The sequence below is a fragment of the Gopherus evgoodei genome, chromosome 3, assembly GCF_007399415.2.
Source record: "Gopherus evgoodei ecotype Sinaloan lineage chromosome 3, rGopEvg1_v1.p, whole genome shotgun sequence".
NCBI classification, from domain to species: Eukaryota; Metazoa; Chordata; order Testudines; family Testudinidae; genus Gopherus; species Gopherus evgoodei.
The window spans coordinates 123,212,844-123,235,705 of NC_044324.1; the positions used below are offsets into that span (position 1 = coordinate 123,212,844).

At 43.7% G+C, this 22,862-nt stretch overlaps 1 protein-coding gene across 1 annotated transcript in view; it reads left to right on the top strand.

Annotated features, from left to right (window-relative positions):
- SASH1 (SAM and SH3 domain containing 1) overlaps positions 1 to 22,862 on the top strand; it is a 178,009-nt gene that overhangs the window by 114,995 nt on the left and 40,152 nt on the right. Inside the window, 2 exon segments of the mRNA XM_030556531.1 lie at positions 4,847 to 4,979; positions 17,696 to 18,042. Of these exon segments, the coding sequence (XP_030412391.1) occupies positions 4,847 to 4,979; positions 17,696 to 18,042 (480 nt within the window).

Sequence of the window (22,862 nt, forward strand, 5' to 3'; positions counted from 1 at the left end):
GTTTCTTCACTATTAGAACATTGCAGATGTGTCAAAGATGCACTTGTTCCAAAAGAAGCTGGGAAAGGAGACTCCGCCCAAGCATAAGTGCCAAATAGGCCCCATAGGCTTTGCTCTATTCCACTGGCAGCAGAATGGCGCACTATCTCTTTAAAGCATGTATCATTTTTTGTATTGGCTTGGTCAATTTGTTATGGTTTAAAACTGTGGAGCCAGCTGTCTGCAATCTGATGTAATGTTGCCATGGAAACGAGAAATGAAACACTTATGCATTCACCACAGAATTACTACATACAGCATTAGCCAAAATAATTAAAAGTTGAGCCATGTGGGCTTTTGGATGGAAAAAATTTGAAGCAGCAAGGATGGAAATTAGGTTGTTCCTATTTACAGTACTGTAAATCCATTTGTTTTCCCTTTAGAATATTCAGGAAGGTCTCTTAATAGGGCTACTTCAGAGTCAGGGTATTATGCATATTAGATGCCTCTTCTATTTGCTGTACAGAAAGGGTTAACTGTGCTGAAATTTAGTGTAATAGGATAGCCTTATACGTGTAGCAATAAAACATTTATAGGCTCACTGCACTGTAAACGCTCTCTGACCTTCTGAGTGGGACACCTACCATGTTGACTGCTATAAAGTGCCCTTTCTGATTGCTAGCCTTGATTGCTGTGGGACCTTTCCCTGCAGGAAACCACTGATTGTAATGTAGATTTCTTTCGTTACCTATAAAATTGTTCCACCTCAGAGCAACACTTTGCAAGGGTCTCCTCTGAATATCCAGAGATTGTTCCTGTACTTTTGTATTATTACAATACATTGAAAGACTTAAGAAGATTTTGATAGCAAATTTAATAGCAAGCAGCGTTGAAAAAGCCTGCAGGAGAACGGTTGCTAGAGCTGGGTGGGAAATGGTTTTCCCAGCCTGTGAGAAATTTTGAGACTTGTAACATTTTTTCCCATCCCAAATTGGGATGAAAAGTTGAAATGTTGAAAAATTTTGTGAACCAGCAAACAAAAAAAAAAGAGGATCAGTCAATCAAAACATTTTTTTTGATCATTTTGACACATTTGGTTCCAATTTTGACATTTTTTATTTTTTCACATTTTAAAAATATAAATGAATTTACATTTCAAAATGAAAAGCCATTTCAAACCAAAAAATGGAACTTTTTGTTCAGAAAATACCAAAATGTCCTGTTTCAATAATTTCAAAACTTTTTTCAAAATTACTTTCAAAATGGGAAATTTGTCAAACCCAATCCTGTTCCATAAACTATTTGTTTCAAAGAATCATCATTTTCCAGCAAAAAAGTTAACTGAAAAAAATCCAGACCAGCTCTTGTGACTACCACTTGTAATGGCAGAAGCGTAAAGTCTAATCCATAAGGTATTAACAGTCTTTCTCCCCTACAAAAAAAAATAGAGATATAGATATTCCTGCTTGATAGGAAAGTTCTGATGGTCAGACTCTGCTGTTGCTTTTAATCAAACAAATATCCTTCGATCTGCTGGCAGTGCTCCTACTAATACAGCCCAATATGCTGCTGGCCTTCTTGGCAGCAAAGGCACACTGCTGACTCATATCCAACTTCTTGTCCACTGTAATCCCCAGGTCCTTTTCTGCAGAACTGCTGCTTAGCCAATTGGTCCCCAGCCTGTAGTGGTGCATGGGATTCTTCCTTCGTAAGTGCAGGACTCTGCACTTGTCCTTGTTGAACTTCATCAGATTTCTTTTGGCCCAATCCTCCAATTTGTCTAGGTCACTCTGGACCCTATCCCTACCCTCCAGCTATCTACCTCTCCCCCCAGCTTAGGGTCATCTGTGAACTTGCTGAGGGTGCAATTCATCCCATCATCCAGATCATTAATAAAAATGTTGAACAAAACCGGCCCCAGGACCGACTCCTGGGGCACTCCACTTGATACCAGCTGCCAACTAGACACTGAGCTGTTGATCACTACCCATTGAGCCCGACAATCTTGCTAGCTTTCTATCCACCTTATAGTCCATTCATCCAATCCATACTACTTTAACTTGCTGGCAGGGCTGCCTCCAGCTTTTTTGCTGCCCCAAGCAGCAGAAAAAAAAGAAGAGAAAAAAGAAAAACCCGATTGAGCTGCCGCCAAAGTGCTGCCGAAGAGGAGGAGAGGGAGTGAAGGGCCCACTGCCAAATTCTGAGGTGGAGCAAATGAGCTGCTGCTGAATTGCCACCGCAGACCCCGGATGTGCCACCAATAACAGACTGAGTGCCACCCCTTTCTATTGGCCGCCCCAGGCCCTGCTTCCTTTGCTGATGCCTGGAGCCAGCCCTGCTTACTGGCAAGAATACTGTGAGAGACAGTATCAAAAGCTTTGCTAAAGTCAAGACAGATCACATCTACCGCTGTCCCCATATCCACAGAGCCAGTTATCTCATCATAGAAGGCAATCAGGTTGGTCAGGCATGAGTTGCCCTTGGTGAATCCATGTTGACTGTTCCTGATCACCTTCCTCTCCTCCAAGTGCTTCAAAATGGATTCCTTGAGGACCTGCTCCATGATTTTGCCGGGGACTGAAGTGAGGCTGACCAGTCTGTAGTTATTCCCCTCTATTCGGCACTGGTGAGGCCACACCTAGAGTATTGTGTCCAGTTTTGGTCCCCCTCCTACAGAAGGGATGTGGACAAATTGGAGACAGTCCAGCGGAGGGAAATGAAAATGATTAGGGGACTGGGGCACGTGACTTATTAGGAGAGGCTGAGGGAACTGGGCTTATTTAGTCTGCAGAAGAGAAGAGTGAGGAGGGATTTGATAGTAGCCTTCAACTACCTGAAGGGGGCTTCCAAAGAGGATGGAGCTCGGCTGTTCTCAGTGGTGGCAGATGACAGAACAAGGAGTAATGGTCTCAAGTTGCAGTGGGTGAGGTCTAGGTTGGATATTAGGAAACACTATTTCGCTAAGAGAGTGGTGAAGCACTGGAATGGGTTACCTAAGGAGGTGGTGGACTCTCCATCCTTAGAGGTTTTTAAGGCCTGATTTGGCAAAACCTTGGCTGGGATGATTTAGTTGGTGTTGGTCCTGCTTTGAGCAGGGGGTTGAACTAGATGACCTCCTGAGGTCTCTTCCAACCCTAATATTCTATGATTCATCTTGATTTAAATCAGTCTGCTGCTATCCTACTTCGTTGTGTTAAAATAATAATCTTTCACTCTGGGTAATTAATTACATACTGTGTTGGTCCCTATGATAAATGCACTCACTGAGTCTTTTGGATTCTTTTGTTTAGCAACATTGGAATTGCCATACTGCATCTGACCAGCAGACGATTTAGTCCTTTTTTATTTTAGAATAATGTGAATTTTGTTTTAATCAAGTAAATTGAGGAATGTGGGTCAAATGCTCTGCTGGCACAACTCCACTGGCTTCAAAGGAATTGCACCAGCAGAAAATTTGGCCCTGTGAGGGATATATTTTCAAAGCTGTACCTAATTCCCATTGACTTTCAATAAATGGCATCTCAGTGCCATTTTGGACTTTGAAAATATACCCCGGTGTGTTTGCCATTTGACATCCTGTCCTGTGGTTTGTATTGTTGTTCCATTCTGACTTTTATGTATATTTTAAAAGCCTATACACTATCTTATTTTGCCAGCCTTTAAATAGGCTCACAATTAGGTAAAAACAGGATTTTTTTTTTTTCATGAAAAGAAAAGAATGCAGTCTGAAATAGAAGCTCAGATGACCTAAAGTTCATTGAGAGGAAGACGCATTAAGATTTTTGAGCTGGACCTTAGAATGTGATGAATTGGCTGGGGTGTACACAAAGACAAAGGTATACAATCTGTGCAGCACTCCAGCTAGAATGGGCAGTGCTTGCTGGAATGCACTGCATACAGTGCTAGTCCTGTACTGTAAGAGCTAGAGTTCCTTCCTTCCCTCTCTCCCTCTTTTTACATTCTAAATAGATTAAAACAGAGGAAGTAGCATATTGAACGTTGGATCTGTCTCAAAAATTGGAACCCTCATTTCGTCCACAAGGAATAAATTGTTTCAGCTTGTTGTGTGTCTGCTGCTGGAGCGAGTGAATATTTTTTTGCCTCTGTAATGTTTGATACTTGAGGGAAAACAGCTGGAACTGAGCATAATGGATCAGACGCAGAATGAAACGGGATGTTGGGGAATATGGACTATACTGTATATCTGAAAAGGTCAGAGTTTTCCCTTGGTCATTGTTGGAGGAATGTTGTGTCCCATCCTAAGCCTAGCCTTGAGAGCCTTCAAAAGGAGTGTGGGATAGGGGGAGGAGGAGAGAGAGGATTTTGTAGCTGTGGCGGCGTGTAACTAATGACGAGACAGAGAATGAAGTCTCTTCCTTCCCGTCCCCTTCTTGTACTGCTGGTTTTGATTTTCTGGGAAGACTGGAAAAAGTCAATGATAGAGTTTCAGTTTGGAGAAGCTGTTTATTACCGGGTTTAAATGGCAAGTTCCGACAGGCCAGACAAACCAGTGCCTGACCCAAACCACAGGAGTGTAACTGGTATGGTAAGAAAAGCCCTGCCTGGAATGCATTGAAGGAGGACGTGAAAGTAGTTATTACAATGCATGGAAAGGAAGACAAGGGCAGCAATGTATTTCAGTGCTTTTAGGACCTCACATTGCACGGAATTAGAAGTCAAAATGGTATGTTATGCACTTTGAAACCTGTCAATAATTTCAATGCTTCCCTCTGACCTGGGTGGAGAATATAATGCCAGTTACAGAGCTGCTTTGACACAGAGTGGCAGCTGGGTTGGGTTAACTTGACTTCAAGGAGCAAGCTATGGAACAATTACTTTATTAACATTCTCTTTGTTTCTTTGCCAGTCAAGAGAACAATCGGATGATGAAACAGAGGAGTCGGTGAAGTTTAAGAGGTTGCACAAGCTGGTTAACTCTACTCGCAGAGTCAGAAAGAAACTAATTAGGGTGGAAGAAATGAAAAAACCCAGCACAGAAGGTAAAAGCAAAGTGCATACACTTATTCTCAACTAAACTGAATGGGTGACTTTTTATTTCTGTGTTGAATAGAGAAGGTTGGGGGTGGGGAGCATTCTGGGTGAGGGGTAATAAGAATGATTGTGCTCGCTGCCATAACTTGTAGCTCTGTGAAATTGGGTGTTGTTTTCTATAAAGACTGAGTTATCCCAGCTGTTTTAAGACTTTAAGGAGAGCAATGTGGCTGTTTGGGAGGTGGTTACTGCTACAGCTGAAGGTCTGTTAGCACTCCAAGTGCAATATTGGAGAGCCCTTTTATCTGGAGGTTAGAACTTGGCTTTATGTTTTCATCCCCTCTGTTGTATTTTATGGACAGAATGAAAGATAGCAAAAATTCCATGACATTTTTGCTCTCATGATCTCACAAGCAGTGGAGCAGAGCCACCTTGACTTGGTTCTTTTTCTCCAAGCCTTTGGAAATACCTTTGCAAGAACATTCCCCAATTGCAGCTCTAAGGATTTGGAAGGGGAGTGGCTGGTTGGTGAAGGTTGAACTGTTCTACATGGTATCATTCTTTGGCAAGGCCAGAGAATTTCTGTCACACATTCTTGCTGCACTAACTCCATCTCTCTGCCTTCTATGATCCTGGTGGAAAACACATAGGCAATCAGCTACAGCATGCAGAAGCCATGCTGCTGGTGGAGAGAGAGCCTAGGGAGAGGTGCAGAGGTGCTCACCCTGTCAATATGTCTACACTGCAGTTAACTTGGGTGATCAGTACCTGCGCCTGAGCACTGGAGTTAGCCTAGCCTGTATGTGAGCAGCCACTCTGCAAAGCCATACCCAAGTTACTGGATCCTCACTGGTGCTGCGCTCACCTATGTGTGTCGCTAGGACTTGTAGGGTCATTCCCATTATTCTTTGTGCTGCAATAAACTGAGGTGCTCTATGGTTCTTTCTTAGTGAATTATAGAACTTGTCTGTCCTCCTGGGCATAGATGGAAGTATGAAGGTGCTGGAGAACTGTCAGCGCTCAAATGATTGATTTAGCCTATATCCTCACTGCAAAGTAGGCGGGTATCAGCCTGAGTGAAGGTCTCACTCAATTTTTAGTCTCTAGCCCCATACAAGCAGCTAGGCCGAGTTGAAAGCACCACTAACCTTGGGGTGAGATGGTTTTGTGTGTGGATGGGAGGGGGTTGAGGCAACACCTGAGTAAGAGCCCAAGTTTATTCTGTAGTGAAGACACAACCCCTGAGTGAATGCCCCAGGGTGGTGGATTTCTCCCAGGATTGCTGCACTGGGGAGAAGGACGGGGGGTAGAATGAGGCCCATCTATGTCTACTGCTTCCCCAAAAAACTCTAGAGACCCAAAATTATGCAGGGGTGACCCTGGGTACATTCTGGGTAAACAAGGACCCAGGTGGCGCCTGTCTGCCACCCCCCCATGTGGCCTTTGGGGGGAAACTGCAGAAAGAATAGGGTTGCCAGGCATCCAGTTTTCAACTGGAGTGCCCAGTCAAAAAGGGACCCTGGTGGCTCCGGTTAGCACCGCTGACTGGGCTAGTAAAACTCTAGTCAGCAGCACAGCAGGGCTAAGGCAGGCTGCCTGCCTACTCTGACTCCATGCAGCTCCCCAGCAGCAGCCAACGTGTCCAGCTTCAAGGCGCAGGGGTGACCACAGGGGTTCTGCGCACTGCCCCTGCTCCAAGCACCAACTCTGCAGCTCCCATTGGCCGGGAATCTCAGCCAATGGGAGCTGCAGGGGTGGTGCCTGTGGGCATGGGCAGCATGCAGAGCCCTTTGGCCCCTCCACCTAGGAGCCAGATCCACCGCCAGCCCCCTGTCTGAACCCCCTCCCACACCCAAACTCTCTCCTGGAGCCCACATCCCCTGCTCCAACCCGGAGCCTCCTCCTGCACTCTGAACTCATCCCTAGCTGGGAGCCCGCACCACCAACTGGAGCTCTCATCCCCACCCCAACCCCTACCCCAGCCTGGTGAAAATGAGCGTGTGAGTGAGAGTGGGGGAGAGTGAATGACGGAGTGAGGGGGGATGGAGTCAGCACGGGTGGGGCCTCGGAGAAGGGGCAGGACAGGGGTTGGGCCTCGGAGAAGGGACAGGGCAAGGCAAAGGATGTTCTGTTTTGTGCAGTTAGAAAGTTGGGAGCCCTAATTGCAATGTCAGCAGAGAGTCCAGCTGGTAGGAACAGGAGCAGCCAAAGCAGGGACCTTGGACCATTTGGAGACTTTCTACAGATTTTGACTGGATTTTGTCTGGCCTGTGCTGATTGGCTGTTTTCTCCATCCTTCCTCCTTCCTCAGTCTTTTCATCTCTGCTTCACTCCACTCCTGCCCCACCTATCCCCTTCTCCTGCCCAACCCCGTCACTTTCTTCTCCTTAGTGTTCTCACTTTCTTTCTTCATTTTCTTTTCCATTTTGCTTATCCCCTCTGAATTAAACCTAGCCCCAAAAATCGTGGAACTAACATGCTGTTTGCTGCCATCATACTGTTGTCTCTTTGTACCCTGCCCCCTACCCTGCATCTGTCTTGTCTATTTGGATTGTAAACTTTTCGGAGCAGGGACTGTCTATTGCTCTGTGTGTGTTCAGCACCTAGCACAATAGGACCCTTCTTTTGGTTGACCCTTAGGCATTGCTGTAATAAACATGATTAATAACAACAAAGGACATCTGTGTGATTATAGGGCTGCTCTCTCTAACCACTGAAAACCTTTTCTTCACTAGGGGATGATGTGTTGGAGCTTGCCCCAAGGAAATTTTCTCTCTTCTACAATTTTTTTTCTGTGGCAGAAGATCATTTTCAGATTTCACGTGCTTTACAAACACTGTCTATTTAATCATTATAACATCTTCTGATGTTAAGTATTATCCCCATTTTGCAGATGGCAAGTGACTTCCCCAAGAACACAAAAGATGCTATAGTAAGGTCCCCCAGCTCTCTCTTTCAGCAAGTAGTTTAAATTTGATTGAATAAAGTTGATTCTCTAGATAAGACATTTGTGATGGTTCTTAAAAATCAGAGTACAAGTGCTAAATCTGGTGGTGGGACTCCTTATGGTTGCCTTGTTAGGCTGGTGGGTTTGGTTTACTATCAGTTTGGTCCAGCAAAAGCTATTGATCTTAACAAGTTTATCAGTACTCATAGACTTTAAGGCCAGAAAGGGACCATCATGTTCATCTAGTCTGACGTCCCACACATTGCAAGTCACTGGGGTGACCAGATGAGATTAAGAAAATATCGGGACACGTGGGGTGTGTCCCATCAGCATCACGCAAAAAAATAAAAAAGCCGAGTGCAGCAGGCGGAGCAAAAAAAAAAACCAGTGCTGCCAGCAGAGCGAAATATCAGGGCAAATTGCGGGACAGTCCTGATTTTATCGGGACGTCTGGTCACCCTACAGGCCACAGAACCTTACCCACCATGTAATAGACCTGTAACCTCTGGCTGAGTTACTGAAGTCCTCAAATCAAGTTACAAAGAATCCGCCATTTACACTAGTTTAACCCTACAAATCACCCATGCCCCATGCTGCAGAAGAAGGCAAAAAAAAAACCAAACCAGGGTCTCTGCCGATCCTGACCCAAGGGAAAATTGCTTCCTGACCCCAAATATGATGATCAGTTAGACCCTGAGCACATGAACAAGACCTACCAGCCAGACACCTGGGAAAGAATTCTCTGTAGTAACTCAGAGCCCTCCCCATCTGGCATCCCATCACTGGTTATTGGAGATGCCACTGTAGGCAGTTTCCTCATATCATCCCCTCTATAAACCTATCAAACTCTGTCTTGAAGCCAGCCAGGTTTTTTGCCACCACTGCTCCCTTTGGAAGGCTGTTCTAAAACTTCACTCCTCCGATGGTTAGAAACCTTCATCTAATTTCAAGACTAAACTTATTGTCATCCATTTATTCTTGAGTCCACAATGGCACTCAGTGTAAATAATTCCTCTCCCTCCCTGGTATTTATCCCTATGATGTATTAATAGAGAGCAGTCATATCTCCCCTCAGCCTTCTTTTGGTTAGATTAAACAAACCAAGCTCATTGAGTGTCCTCTCATTAGGTAGGTTTTCCATTCCTCTGATCATCCTAGTAGCCCGTCTCTGCACCTTTTCCAGTTTGAATTAAACTTTCTTAAACATGGGAAACCAGAACTGCACACAGTATTCCAGATGAGGTCTCACCAGTGCCTTGCATAATGGTACTAACACCTCCTTACCTCTACTGGTAATGCCTCATCTGATGCATCCTAGGACTACATTAGCCTTTTTCATGGCCACATCACATTAGCGGCCCATAGTCATACTGGAATTAACCAATACACCCAGGTCTTCCTCCTCCTCTGTCACTTCCAACTGATAAGTCTTCAACTTACAGCAAAAATTCTTGCTGTTAGTAGCTAAGTGCATGACTTGCAGTTAGCACTATTAAATTCCATCCCATTTATTCTTCAGATTCTCAAGGTCATCCAGATCTTCTTGTATGATATTCCAGTTCTCCTCCATCTGCAAAGTTTATTAGCATACTCTCTTTAATAAAAATATTAAATAAGATTGGTCCCAAAACCAATTCATGAGGAACTCCACTAGTAACCTCCTTCCAGCTTGACAGTTCATCTTTCAGTATGACCCACTGTAATCTTTTTTAACCAGTTCCTTATTCACTTTTCAATTCTCATATTAATCCCCATCTTCTCCAATTTAACTAGTACAGTTCCATATGGGAAATTATCAAATGCCTTACTGAAATCCAGGTAGATTTTTCTAAAAAATCAGTTATCTTCTCAAAGGAGATCAAGTTAATCTGGCATGATCTACCTTTTGTAAAACCATGTAGTATTTTAACCCATTTAGCATTTACTTCTCTGTTCTTGACTAATTTCTCTTTCAAAATTTGTTCCAAGACATTTCATACAATTGAGGTCAAATTAACAGGCCTTTAGTTTCCCAGATCACCTTTTTCCCCTTACTTAAATATATACAGTAAAAGCTGTTTTATCCAGCACTTCACCAACTGGAAAACACTATAAACTAGCATTTCTGATCTTTCTTGAAAGTTCAGTTTATTGTTCGGTTGGTGTGGGGCCGGCAGGGGTTTGGGACGTGCGAGGGGGTGCAGAGTGAGGGCTCTGGGATGGAGTTTGGGTGCATGAAGGGTCTTAAGGTGCAGGATGCCAGATCCAGGGGCTGCTCACCTCAGGTAGCTCCCCACAAGCGGCGACCTGTCCTGGCTGCTCCTAGGCAGAGGAGTGGCAGACAGCTCTGCATGCTGCCTACACCCACAGTCTGCGGTTCCCGGCCAATGAGCGCTGTGGAGTCACAGCTCAGGGTACGGTAGGGCGGGGGCAGCGCACAGAGCTGCCTTCCGCACCTCCACTTAGGAGCAGCCAGGACAGATTGCTGCTTGCAGGGAGCCACATGAGGTGAGTGGCCCCTAGATCCAGCACCCCCTCCCGCATCCCAAGCCCCTTCCCAGACCCAAACTCCCTCCCAGAGCCTGCACCCCAACCCCCACCCCTGCACTCCCTCCCACACTCAAACTTCCTCCCTCTTCGTTAACCGGCATTTTTCATTTATTGGCACCCCCCATTCTCCCAGCATGCCCAATAAAACAGCTTTTACTGCATTAACAATTCTCCAGTCATAGGGTATGACTGCCGAGTTTACAGATTCATTAAAAATCCTTGCTATTGGGATTGCAATTTCATGTGCCAATTCTTTTAATATTCTTGGATGGAGATTATCCATGTCTCCCCAATTTAGTCCAGTTAAACTGTTTGAGTTTGACTTCCACCTTGGGTGTGGTAATTTCTGTTTTCAATATCCTTGCTCCCATTAGCCAGCCTGCCACTCTCCCTAAGCTCTTCATTAGCCATATTAAAAATGGAGGCAAAGTATTTGTTTAGGTGTTGAGCCATGCCTAGATTATCTTTAATCTCTACTCCATTCTCAAATATCCTCTTTAGAGGTCTCACTTCTTCTTTCCTTGTTTTCTCTTTATTTATATGGCTATAGAACCTTTTAATATTGGTTTTAATTTCCTGAAGGTCCAGCTCTGCTTGAATTTTGGCAGTTCTCACTTTATCTCTACATTTTCTGACCTCCAAGAGGTAGCTTTCCTTGCTGATCCAACCCATCTTCCATTCCTGGTAGGCTTTGCTAATCACCTGCTTGAGATACTTGCTCATCCAGTCTGGTCTGCAACCATTCCCTACGATTGTTTTTCGCTTTCTTGGGATGCAGCTTCAGATTGTTTGATATAAAGTACTTCCAAGCCTCCTCCATGTTCAGATTCTTGAGTTCTCCAATCTGGTCCACTTTCCTAACTAATTCCCTTAATTTTGTAAAGTTTTCACCCTTTTGAAATCAAGGGCCCTAGTTGCAGATCTGTTTTTGTTTATCCTTTCATTTAGTTTACACTGAATTAGCTCATGATCACTCCAACCAAGATTGTCCACTACAATCAGTTTTTATGTGAGGTCATCACTACTCACCAATACCAAATCTAAAATGGTGTCATCTCTTGCTGGTTCAGTGACTATTTGGTGAAGAAATCTGTCAGCTTTCAGATTCAGGAAAATCTGAGCACTACTATTATTAGTAGCATGTGTCCTCCAATCTATATCAGGGAAGTTAGTCTCCCATAATCATTCAGCTCCTAATATTATTTCATTAAAAACATTACATTGGTCTCTATCCGGATCCTGACCTTATCAGATCCTGGAGATCTGTAGTATACCCCAAACACTATGTATGGGGAACCTCTAGTAGCTTTTTCCCCCAAAAGTGATTTTGGCGCAAACAGATTCTGTCTTATCCATTCCATTACTTCTAATTTCTTTATAGTCTAACTCCTCATTAATATATAATGCTACTTCACCACCTTTACCTTTATTTTTGTCTTTTCTGAACAGCACATGCCCTTCAATACCTGCACTCCAATCATGGCTATTATTCTATCATGTTTCTATTATCCCTAAAATATCTGGTTTCACTTCCTGTACCAGTGGTTCTAGTTCCTCTATTCTGTTACTCAGGCTCCTTTCATTGGTGTATAAACATCTTAATGGTTGCTGGTTGGCTTTGCCCACATTCCTCACTTGATTGGGTACAGTTTTTCTACTGCCAGTATCACCTACCTGACTGTTAGCTTTGTTGGTATCAGCACTATTTTTCCTCTTAATGTCCATTCTCCTACTCACTGCTGTTCCTGTCTCCATTGCTGTATCCTTTCTTATTTGATTTTCCTCCCGCTTAATGTTAGAATCAAATGTGGAGACTTCATGAGCATCTCCCCCGACTTCCTTATTTAAAGCTCTTTATCGGTTGTATCAAGCTCCATCCCAGAAGTCTATTTCCCTCCCTATTTAGGTGGAGTCCATTCCATGAGAACTGTCCTCTGCCCACAAATGCCTCCCAGTGGTCAAACATCCCAAAGCCCTCCTTACAGCATCACTGCCTGAGCTATCTATTGATCATCATAATCTTGTCTGTCTGCTAGGACAAGTAGAATCCCACTGAAGATCACCTGAGCCTCCATTTCCTTAAGCATCTTTCCCAGCCTGGCATAGTCTCCCTTGATACGTTCCAGTGAGAATCTAGCTGTGTCATTTGTTCCCACATGGAGGACAATCAGTGGATTCTTTCCTATTCCCATCAGGATCCTCTTCGGCCTCAGGTCCACATCCCATATCTTAGTTTCCAGTAGACAGCACACCCTTTATGTTTTCTGGATCAGATTTGGTGACAGGCCTGTCTTCTCTTCTTAGCAGAGAGTTACCAATCACATAGACCTGTCTTTCCTTGTGATGGTGTCATTCTGCACCCTTCCTCCAGTTCTTTCTGTCTGCAAGTCCTCTTGTCTTTTATTCTCCCTTGCAATCTTCTGCAAGTCATCCTGTATTCCCTTGGGGCTCTGAACTCCGGGTAGCGCCACTGACTCTTCCCATAGGACTGGCTGCTTTTCTCTTCTTCCTTGCCCTCCCTCCTTCAGTTACGGCCTGCTGTTCGCCTTTTACATTGTCCAACTCAGCAAACCTGTTCCTGGGCTCTATTTATCCCTCACTAGTTCGTCATTTTTCCGTTGCCTGGTTCTTGTAGTTACATGCTTCCACTGGCCACTTTCCTCACCCAGCAGTCTCTCCTCAGAGTTCTTCAGTCCAGTTCGTATCTGAGTCTTGACTTTTCCCTTCAACCTCCTCTTACCTTCCCTCCCTCATCTGATCGAATCCCCTTTGAAATCAACTGTATTTTCCACCTTCATCTCCAAACCTCGGATCTTCTCTTCCAACTGCTCTATCAAGCAGCACTTCATACAAACGAAACTCTTTTCAGTTACCCACTCTAGGATCATGTAAATCCTGCAGCTTCTGCATCTGGTCGTATTCATTGTCTCTCATTGCTTGGTTCACTCCCACTTCTGCCTCTGTCTCGCATAGATTTCCCACCTCAAGTCCTGTCAAGGAAAAAGAAAAACAACAAACAAAAAATACCTCAAAATCCAAATAATAGCAGAACACCAGACACACCGCTCCCATAAACTCCCACTCATACTCCTCTGTTTACAGCTCAGTTTGCTGTCTCATGTGGCACTGGCTGGTTGCTTGGTTGTCTTTATAGGCCCCCTAATCAGAGAAGCCCCATTCCCTAATCAGGACACTGCTCCTCTCTGATCATACTGCCCCCTAACAGCCTCTGCACACTGAACAGAAATCAGAAAAAGCACACATCACCCACAACAACTCACTGACTGCCACTAAGGAACAGGGTCTTGCCGCCTCCTTTCTCCTCCAACAGAACTCCCACTCAAATGCCTCTGTTTACAGCTCTGTTTGCTGGCTCATGTGCCACTACTCATTAAAGTGTATGAGTAGGCTCAGTTACCACAGGATCTGTACTGGGAACCTGTACTGCTCAGCATATTCATAAGTGATCTGGAAAAGGGGGTGAACAGTGAGGTGGCTAAATTTACAGACTATACCAACTTACTAATAAATCCAAAGCTGACTGTGAAGAGTTTGAAAGGAGTCTTACTAAACTCGGTGACAAAATGGCAGATGAAATTCAGTGTTGATAAGTGTAAAGTAATGCAAACTGGAAAAAATAATCTCAGCTGTACATACCAAAATGATGGGGTGTAAGTTAGCTGTTACCACTCAAGAAAGAGATCTGGGTGTCATTGTGGATAGTTCTCTGAAAACGTTCGATCAATGTGCAGAAGCAATCAAAAAAGCTAATAGAACAATAGGAACCTGTAGGAAAGGGATAGATAATAAAACAGAAAATATCATGCCACTATATAGATCTGTGGCACACCCACACTTTGAATACTGCATGTAGTTGTGTTTGCCCCATCTCGGAAAATAAATATTTGAACTGGAAAAGGTGCAGAGAGAGGCAATAAAAAGGATTAGGAGTATGGAACAGTTTTCATACAAAGAGATTTAAGAAGACTAGGATTGTTCAGATTTTAGAAAAGAGATGACTTAGGGGGAGAGATGATAGAGGTCTATACTTAACCGATGTGGAGAAAGTGAATAAGGAAGTGTTACTTACTCCTTCACATAACATAAGAGCTAGGGGTCACCTAACAGAATGAATAGACAGAGGGTTTAAAACAAAAGGAAGTACTTTTTCACACAATGCAAAATCAACCTTTGGAACTCATTGCCATGGGATTTTGCAAAGGCCAAAAGCATAACTGGGTCCAAAAACGAATTTGATATCTTCTTGGAAGGTAGGTCCATCAGTGTCTGTCAAACAAGAAGGTCAAGAACGCAACCGCTAAACCTCCAACTGCCAGAAGCTGTGTGACTGGATGGACAGGATGGATCAGTCAAAATTAACCTGTTCTGTTCATTCCCTCTGAAGCATTTGTCACTGAAGACAGGATACTGGGCTAGTTGGACCACTGGTCTGACCCAGTATGGCCAATCTTAAGTTCTTAAATAAAATTTCCCATAGAAATTCCCCACAGGTAATTTTGTCAAAATTCCCTACCTGTTTCTGAAGAAAAAAGTGGCGTTCACTGCATTTCCAGATGCAGCTTCCCATACTTTTCGCACAGACTCTTTCATCCTGTTAAAATTAGATTTGACTGGGCAATGGAAGTTGATGCTGACTGAATCTATTGGTATTTTTTCTTAATTTTTTTTAGTGGCTGAGTCACTGATGCTTGCTAATGCTCTGCTACCTTTTTCTCCATAGCATTTTAAAAAAATCATATATGTTAGTGTCATTAAGGCTCTATACCAGGGCTGGCCAAACCATGGCTCGTGAGCTATATGCAGCTCTTTTATAGTTAAAGTGCGGCTCACAGAGCTCCCCACAATCCCCTGTCCCCATTCTCCACCTACCAGCCTGAAGTGGGAGGGAGCTCGGGTCCTCTGCCTTACAGCAGGGGTGGTGGGGTAGGGGCTTCTGTCCGTAAGTTTGGCCACCATTGCTCTACACTATGGATTGACTCCATACAATATCTGTTGTGGCCGGTGAAACACAATACATATTTTGCAAGTTGTTTAAATACATGTTTACTCAATAAGCCAGTGTAATTTGTCAACACTTATTCACTTCCATGAGAACTATTATTCTGTTACACTGGGAAAAGGAAAAAAAGTAACTGAACCACTGAACAGTTCAGTGCAAGTGATGTTAAGACTCTTAATCAGATCCAGAAAATGCAGAGTTAAAGGGTGTCAAATCTGGCACACAACCATTCCTTAATTTATCTGGCTGTACCTTCACAGAAGAGAGGCTGAGGTTTCAACTAATATATGTGCAGCAGATGTACAACAGAATGTACAGAAGATGAAACAGGAAGCCTCAACTCTGAATTTACAGCCTCGTATAGGCTGAGGCTAGACCTGCAATGTCGTGTGCATGTTGGAATGTATTCACTATTATTAGGATAGTTTACCGATCCCATAATTGAAATCAGTGGTCCAGATTCATCCCTGCTGTAACACTGTGGAAGCTACTTGAGTTATAGTGGGGATGGATAAAACTCTGGTCTACTTTTAAAAGGAAAGTTTCACAACTCACTAAAAATTAATTCAATCTGTATAAGACAGTTCTGTGAGCACTTGGGAACATGTACAGCTGTGTGAATCACCTATATACATGCACTAACTAATATATTGGGCAGAGCTGTCATGTATGTGTGCTAGTTTTTGGCAATTGTCCCTAACTCAGCATCTGGCTTAAAAGTTGCTCAGTAGAAAAATCTGAAGCAAATGCTCTCTAAACCCTTACACGTAAAAAGGAATTGTGTTTTAAGTGTATTATTTGCCTCCACTAATCCCAAAAGCAGTCCAGGTCCTGTTCCTTTGTTCTAGCCATTATTTTAAAATAATATTTCAGTTTGAAAAATCATTTTTCCACCTAAAATATGGAGAGCTGCTGAAAGCATCTTTTTTTAAAGGGATGCTGACCCACAGTTTGACCTACTCCCTTTCTCTCACAAATGCCTTAAGTAAACATCATGTAAATAGAGCTTGCGGCCACCCCCAGGAAGCTCTAGCCTTTCAGTATGATCCTTGGGCTCAGCTCCATACCTTGGAGAGAAATACTGTTGGCTTGTAGCAGTACTGGCTATTGGAAATCTGAAACCAAGTGGGGATGTTTGGTGTAATATTTGCTCGAGTATCTTGAATGCATTTCTTGCCCATAATGATCTCATTGTATTGCTGGTGGCTGAGTTCTAGGACCCAACATAATGGTATGGAAGCCCCTGTGGGTGTAGACATTTCTTTTAACAGTTCCCTGCAGTGTGCTTTGCAAGAAAGAAGTGGGGAAGACTCGTGTGATTTTACTGTGTTTGCAGAATACACGTAACTTCTGATAAGATTCTCTCCACACTCAGTGCTTCAGGCACTTGTTTTCTTTAAATAAATATGTAAATGTCAATGCATCAAAATCAGCAGTCCTCAACTGAGCAAACTTCTTTTAGAATTTAACGGGAATGTTGCTCAATTAAAAACAGCAGAATTTGTCCCATTGCCAACATCTCAGCACCCAGAGTGACAATTAAAAAAAAAAACAGGAAGAGCCTAGTCTGCATATAAGTGATGTATTAGGACACCTGGGTTCTGGTCTCACCTCTGCCACTGACTTGCTTGGGAAAGCCACTTAACTTCTCTGTTCTTCATCTATCTCATCTGTAAACGAAAGAAAATTCTTTCTGCTCCTTCATTACAGCTCTGTGAGGTTTCTGAATGAAAAACACTGTATAAATGGAGAGTAGTTTTATTATTATTATTTCTAATTAATATAATAAAAGCGTGTGCACTCATTGACAAAAAAATATCTTCTGGGAAGAGGCATCTTGATTTCAACTTTTTAAAGGTTCATTACTGACACCACTTGGAAGTAAAGAATGATGTTTAAAATGCTGAAAAGGTCTTGATAACGTCCTTTTAAAATATTCGTTAAGGCTGCTTCTTATTTCAGTTATCCCAGAATTCTTGCTTTGCTTATGGAAGTGGGAACATTTGCTGCAAGTCTGTCCACCAACAAAAATGTTATGGGCTACTGTGAATCACAGTAGTCAGGAATATTTTCTCCATTTTAAAAAGTATCTGTATTTTGTTGTTGTCTTAATTTAATGAAATGATAGGCCAGAGCACAATCTCTAGGGAAAGACTCGTTAGTGTATAAGTAAATTGGACAATAAGTGTGAAAGATGACACATATTTTCCTGCTTTTGTCCCCTGTAGGTGTGGCTGAGCACTCACTTGACAGCTCTCCTGTACTGGATAACAGATCGGCACTTTACTCTGGAGTTCACAAGAAGCAATTCTACTTAGATGGCTCTTCTGAAAAGCAGCCTGAGGATGACTCTGACTCACTCACTGCTTCTCCTTCATCCAGCAGCCTAGATACTTGGGGTGCTAATAGGAAGCTGGTTAAGACCTTCAGCAAAACTGATAGCCGTGGCCTTATTAAGCCCCCCAAGAAGCTGGGGACGTTTTTTTCTTACCCAGAAGAGGAGAAGACCCAGAAGGTTTGCCGCTCTTTGACAGAGGGGGAGATGAAGAAGGGCCTTGGCTCCCTGAGCCATGGGGTAAGTACTGAAAGTATTTGCTTTTATGACAGCAACAGGCACAAGCATCATCTCCTGGTATCCCTGGAGGAGGTTCAGAGTGTCAGGAAGCAGATCCGATTAAAGAAAATGGATACTAACTACTCCTGTTCCAGAGCTTTTCTCTGCCAGCGTCCTGCCAGGAAAGGAGCATCTCCTGCAACTTGTGACCTACAACTGCTCCGGCACAAAGCCAAAGGGGGAGGAGGTTGTGGTTTCCCAAACAGAAGGCTTCGAGGGCGCACCTCTGTCAGTGAGTTCAATATCACCTATGTGGTGGAGAGAAGCCTATACAGTCACCTCAACCTATCACACCTGGTGCGTCCCGTCACTGACAGGACCCTGAGCAAGGCTGACAGGCAGGACCTGCGGAGATGCCTGCTGGATGAGGATGAGGAGGCCAAACGGAAGTGGGCTGCCACAGTGGACCGTTGTACTAAAAGGGTTCTCTTGAGAATCCACCAAAAGTCTGTGAGTCAAAGAGCTGTCATGAAGGTGGCCTTCCAGTTCCTGTGAGGTTGCAGTCAGCATTGTTTCTGCTTTCTATCCCAACCCGCAAACTTTAGTACAGTGTTTTCCCCCCTCTCATTTGCCAATAGAAGTTGTTAAATGCAAAACTGAGCTGTGGGGACAGAGGCCATTCTAGTCCCCAGTGAAGAAATTGGTATAATCCCTTTCAGTGTATAAAGAGAAGAGCATTGTCAGGTTTGCGGTTCCCATGTGCATGGAGTGACTCAATGGGAAAAAGCAAATTTTACCACAAAAAGCATCTTTTAACCTGTTCTAATTCAGAAATTGAGATTTTGCTGAAAAGAGAAGCAATGTGGAAAAAAAAAATCCCCTGCTGTTTCAGAAATCAGTTCAGCGTTCTTTAAAAGGAAATATTGTAGGAAATCTTTCAGATGGATGGAAGATAAAGAAGCAGATTTTATTCTCTCTCTGTTTCCTTCTGTCATCCATCCTGCTCTCATCCCAGCTCTCCCCCCCCTGTTTTCCTCTCAGTTGCTAACATAGTGCACTCCAGCTCTGTAGTCTTCCTCCCCACATACCCAGCACTCAGAGAGGTAGAGGGCTTTGTTATCTACATGCCTGCTTTCCTCCCCAGCTTCTCTCTCCAGCATAGAACCTCTTTGGGTCACTTCTCCACTGCCCCTGGTTGCTGCTCCTGCTCCCTAGCGTGCGATGGAGGTCCGACCAGGGAAGTTGGGATAGAGGGAAGGGTAGCCAGCAGAGGAATCGATGTTCCTGCATAGCAGGAGATCTGGTAGGTTAAGCTGTACTCAGAATTCCAACCTCGTCCCTCTTCTTCCTGGTCACAAAAACCTATATTTGCCACAGTTCCCACTACCAGCCTTTTGAATCCCCTGGAAACTTGACATCAGAACTCGCCAGAGTCCCAAGTGTTACGCCATCTAGTCTGCTGTCCTGACAGTGCAGATTTTTTCCCTACGTAGGTTGAAGGGAAGGATGATTGATAATGTCTCTATACCCATAAGGTTAAATGTCTTGTTAAATAAGACATTACGGAGAAAATACTGTTTCTCACAAATTTTAGAATATCTCTAAGAGGCCTCCACATAAGCTTAATTTTTTAGGATGTGGTTTGTTCTCGATGTGAGAGTTACATAGTCACATCCCTCATCTCTCCAACTAATTGTCAGTCACCAGTAGTAGCTTGACCCTTGGTTGGTGTTCATGCTTGTGTAACGCCAACAGGCCCTGGTCATTGGTGGGTGGGATCAAACCTGGGACCTCTGAAGCTTAGTAATGAGCCTCTACTGCATGAGCTAAAAGGCATATAGCTCTTAGCTAAGGGCGTAGCAGACTCATCAATTTCTAGCTGGGCTAGGTGCCACTAGAGGGGAGACAGAGCACCACACCAAGCAGGCATGGGTTACATACTTCCCCTAGCTAAGGAAGTGCATACTGAGCTTCAGAGACTTCCCAGTTGATATCCCAGATGAGCTCCCACTTGTCACACCAACAGACCCGAGTCGTTGGTGGGCAGGATGGAACCTGGGACCTCTGAAGCTTACTATATTACTCCTGGAGGAATATTGTGCCAAAAAATTAAAAATTCTGTGCATAATATTTTAAAATACTGCATGTTTTATTTGTCAAAATAACACAATATAATCACGCCAGTTTCAATTATCTTGGTAATTTATTTCAAAATACTTGTCAACAAATATGTTTGAAACAATACAGATGAAAAAAGATTTGGGTAATTTTTTTGATAAATAGATTCCTTACCAGGCTTATTAACACAGAACCTTGAGTAATAATTTTTTTAAACCAGTGGTTCTCAACCAGGGGTACATGTACCCCTGGTGATACTTGGAGGTCTTCCAGGGGTACATCAACTCATCTAGATATTTGCCTAGTTTTACAACAGGCTACATAAAAAGCACTATCAAAGTCAGTACAAACTAAACTTTAACATCAGAAATGACTTTTTACTGCTCTATATACTATATGTGAAAATGTAAGTATAATATTTTTATTCCAGTTGATTTATTTTATAATGATATGGTAAAAATGAGAAAGTGAGCAATACTTCAGTAATAGACACTTTTGTATTTTTATGTCTGTTCTTGTAAGCAAGTAGTTTTTAAGGGATGAAACTTGGGGGTACACAAGACAAATCAGACTCCTGAAAGAGGTACAATAGTGTGGAAAGTTTGACAACCACCGATTTAAACTACAGTACAGCAACTTATTTTCTGCAGACCTCAGAAGCAGTGGAAAGGCTTAGGGGAGTCAGGGATAATGGAGGAGCTGAGGGAGAGGGAAGGAGTCTGGGAGTGAACCTGAAGGGCTGTTGGGTATGGGTAGGAGAAACATGGAACAGGTTTTTTGAGGGCACATCTACCCCTGTCCCCATGTGGCCCTACAGCCCACCATCCCCATGTGGCCCTGCAGCCCCCAGCTCAATGCTGTCACCTTACTAGCTCCTGCGCCCACACACCAGTCTATCCTCCTACTAGCCCTTCTGAACCCCAGTCTAAGACCCTCCAGCAGCCCCAAGTGTCCCATTCTGTCCTAATCTGACATGGCTCTTAGCTCAGACTGTAGCAGTATCATTAATCTCTAGATGGTCGAGGTGCCACCAGAGGGGAACAGAGCACCACACCTAGCAGGCATGTGGTACACTTGCATTTGGTTGATGGCCACTGTAGTAATACTTTATTTTGCCCCAGTACAATTAACAGTTTCTCCTGACTATTCCACTAGTGCTTCTGTGTAGACTAGCTGACCCATCACTGGTACTGTCATGTTACTTCCAGAAATAGTGTTCTTGAATAATATTCTTTTATGTAATAACAATTCAGTTGATTGTACCAGATACCTGAAACACCCTTCTGCAAGTTGAATACTTGTGGGGCATATGCAGACTGACAAGATCCACATATCTTCTAAAGAAGTACCACAATTATGCATTAGAAATGCCCTTTCATGTTCTCTTCTTGTAAATACAGATGCCATCTCCAAAGGGAAGCTGTTTAATCATTTTAAAACGTGTGAGTAGTCTCACTTTGGAAGTCTCATTATGGAACTCATTAGCTTGTTCACATAGATAAAATTAGAGAAGAAAAGGAGAGCACATCTTTCTTCTTTTTTTTTAATTTTTGGAGTGGATTTTCTAATCAATTAGTTTTAAAGAAACTTCTTTTTAAAACAGCAGAAACCTGATAAGCTTCTCATGACCTCCAGTCCTTCTTCCTAAAATTGTAACACTTGCTGCAACCTCAGGGAAATTGTAATGCCTTTGTATTCAGTGGAAGTGGTCACAGTCTTGTCTTGCCATTTGGTTTTGTCATTTATATTTATTTCGGTGACCTGGGCATGCCTCATGTGATTCAAAAATTTGTTTTTCATTCCTCCCAATATCCTAATATGTTGCATGACCATTCCATTGAATATCCCTCTCTTCATCCACAGACTTTGTTTGGTACAGTATTACCAGAAATGATCAAAGTGCTATGAAAGGGCAAGGTAAAGGTTACAGATTTACAGGGACTTTCTTCTCAGAGAAGATTGCTACAACTACTACTCTGGCTAACTTAAAAGACATTGGCTGAGAACGATTCCTTAAGTTCTGTTCCACTGTCCTCTCTTGAGCGTTAGGTTATCTGTGCTCCTGGCGTTAGGTTAGAATGCTCCTGGCACAGAAGGTCCCATTTATGTGGTTAAAACAGGGATGAGCAAAGTTTTTGGTCTGAGGGCCACATCGGGGAATAGAAATTGTATGGCGGGCCATGAATGCTCACAAAATTGGGGTTTGGTTGCAGGAGGGGGGTTGAGGGTTCTGGGTTGGGGCTGGGGATGAGGAGTTTGGGGTGTAGGTGAGTGCTTTGGGCTGGGACCAAGGGGTTCAGAGGGTGGGAAGGGGATCAGGGCTGTGGGGAGAGGCTCGGGGGTGCAGGCTCTGACCGACATGTACCTCAAGCAGCTCGCGGAAGCAGTGGCATGTCCCTTCTCCAGCTCCTATGCGTGAAGCGGCCCCCAACCCTGTGCCCCATAGTGGGCCATGCCATGGGGACCCGGCTCCCCAGCTGGAGTGCCAGAGTGGGGCCGAGCCACATGGTGCAGCCCCTGACCTGGCGCCCCAGCTGGAGCACTGGAGTGGGGCAAGCCCCAGACCCTGTTCCCCAGCAGGAGCTCATGGGCCAGCTTAAAACGGCTTGCAGGCCAGATCCAGATCTCGGGCTCCAGTTTTCCCACCCCGGGTTAAAAAGTGCTGTGTGGGAAACAGATTTTAATGGTGGTGTTTGCTGGTGTGGCTAGCATATCACTTTTTA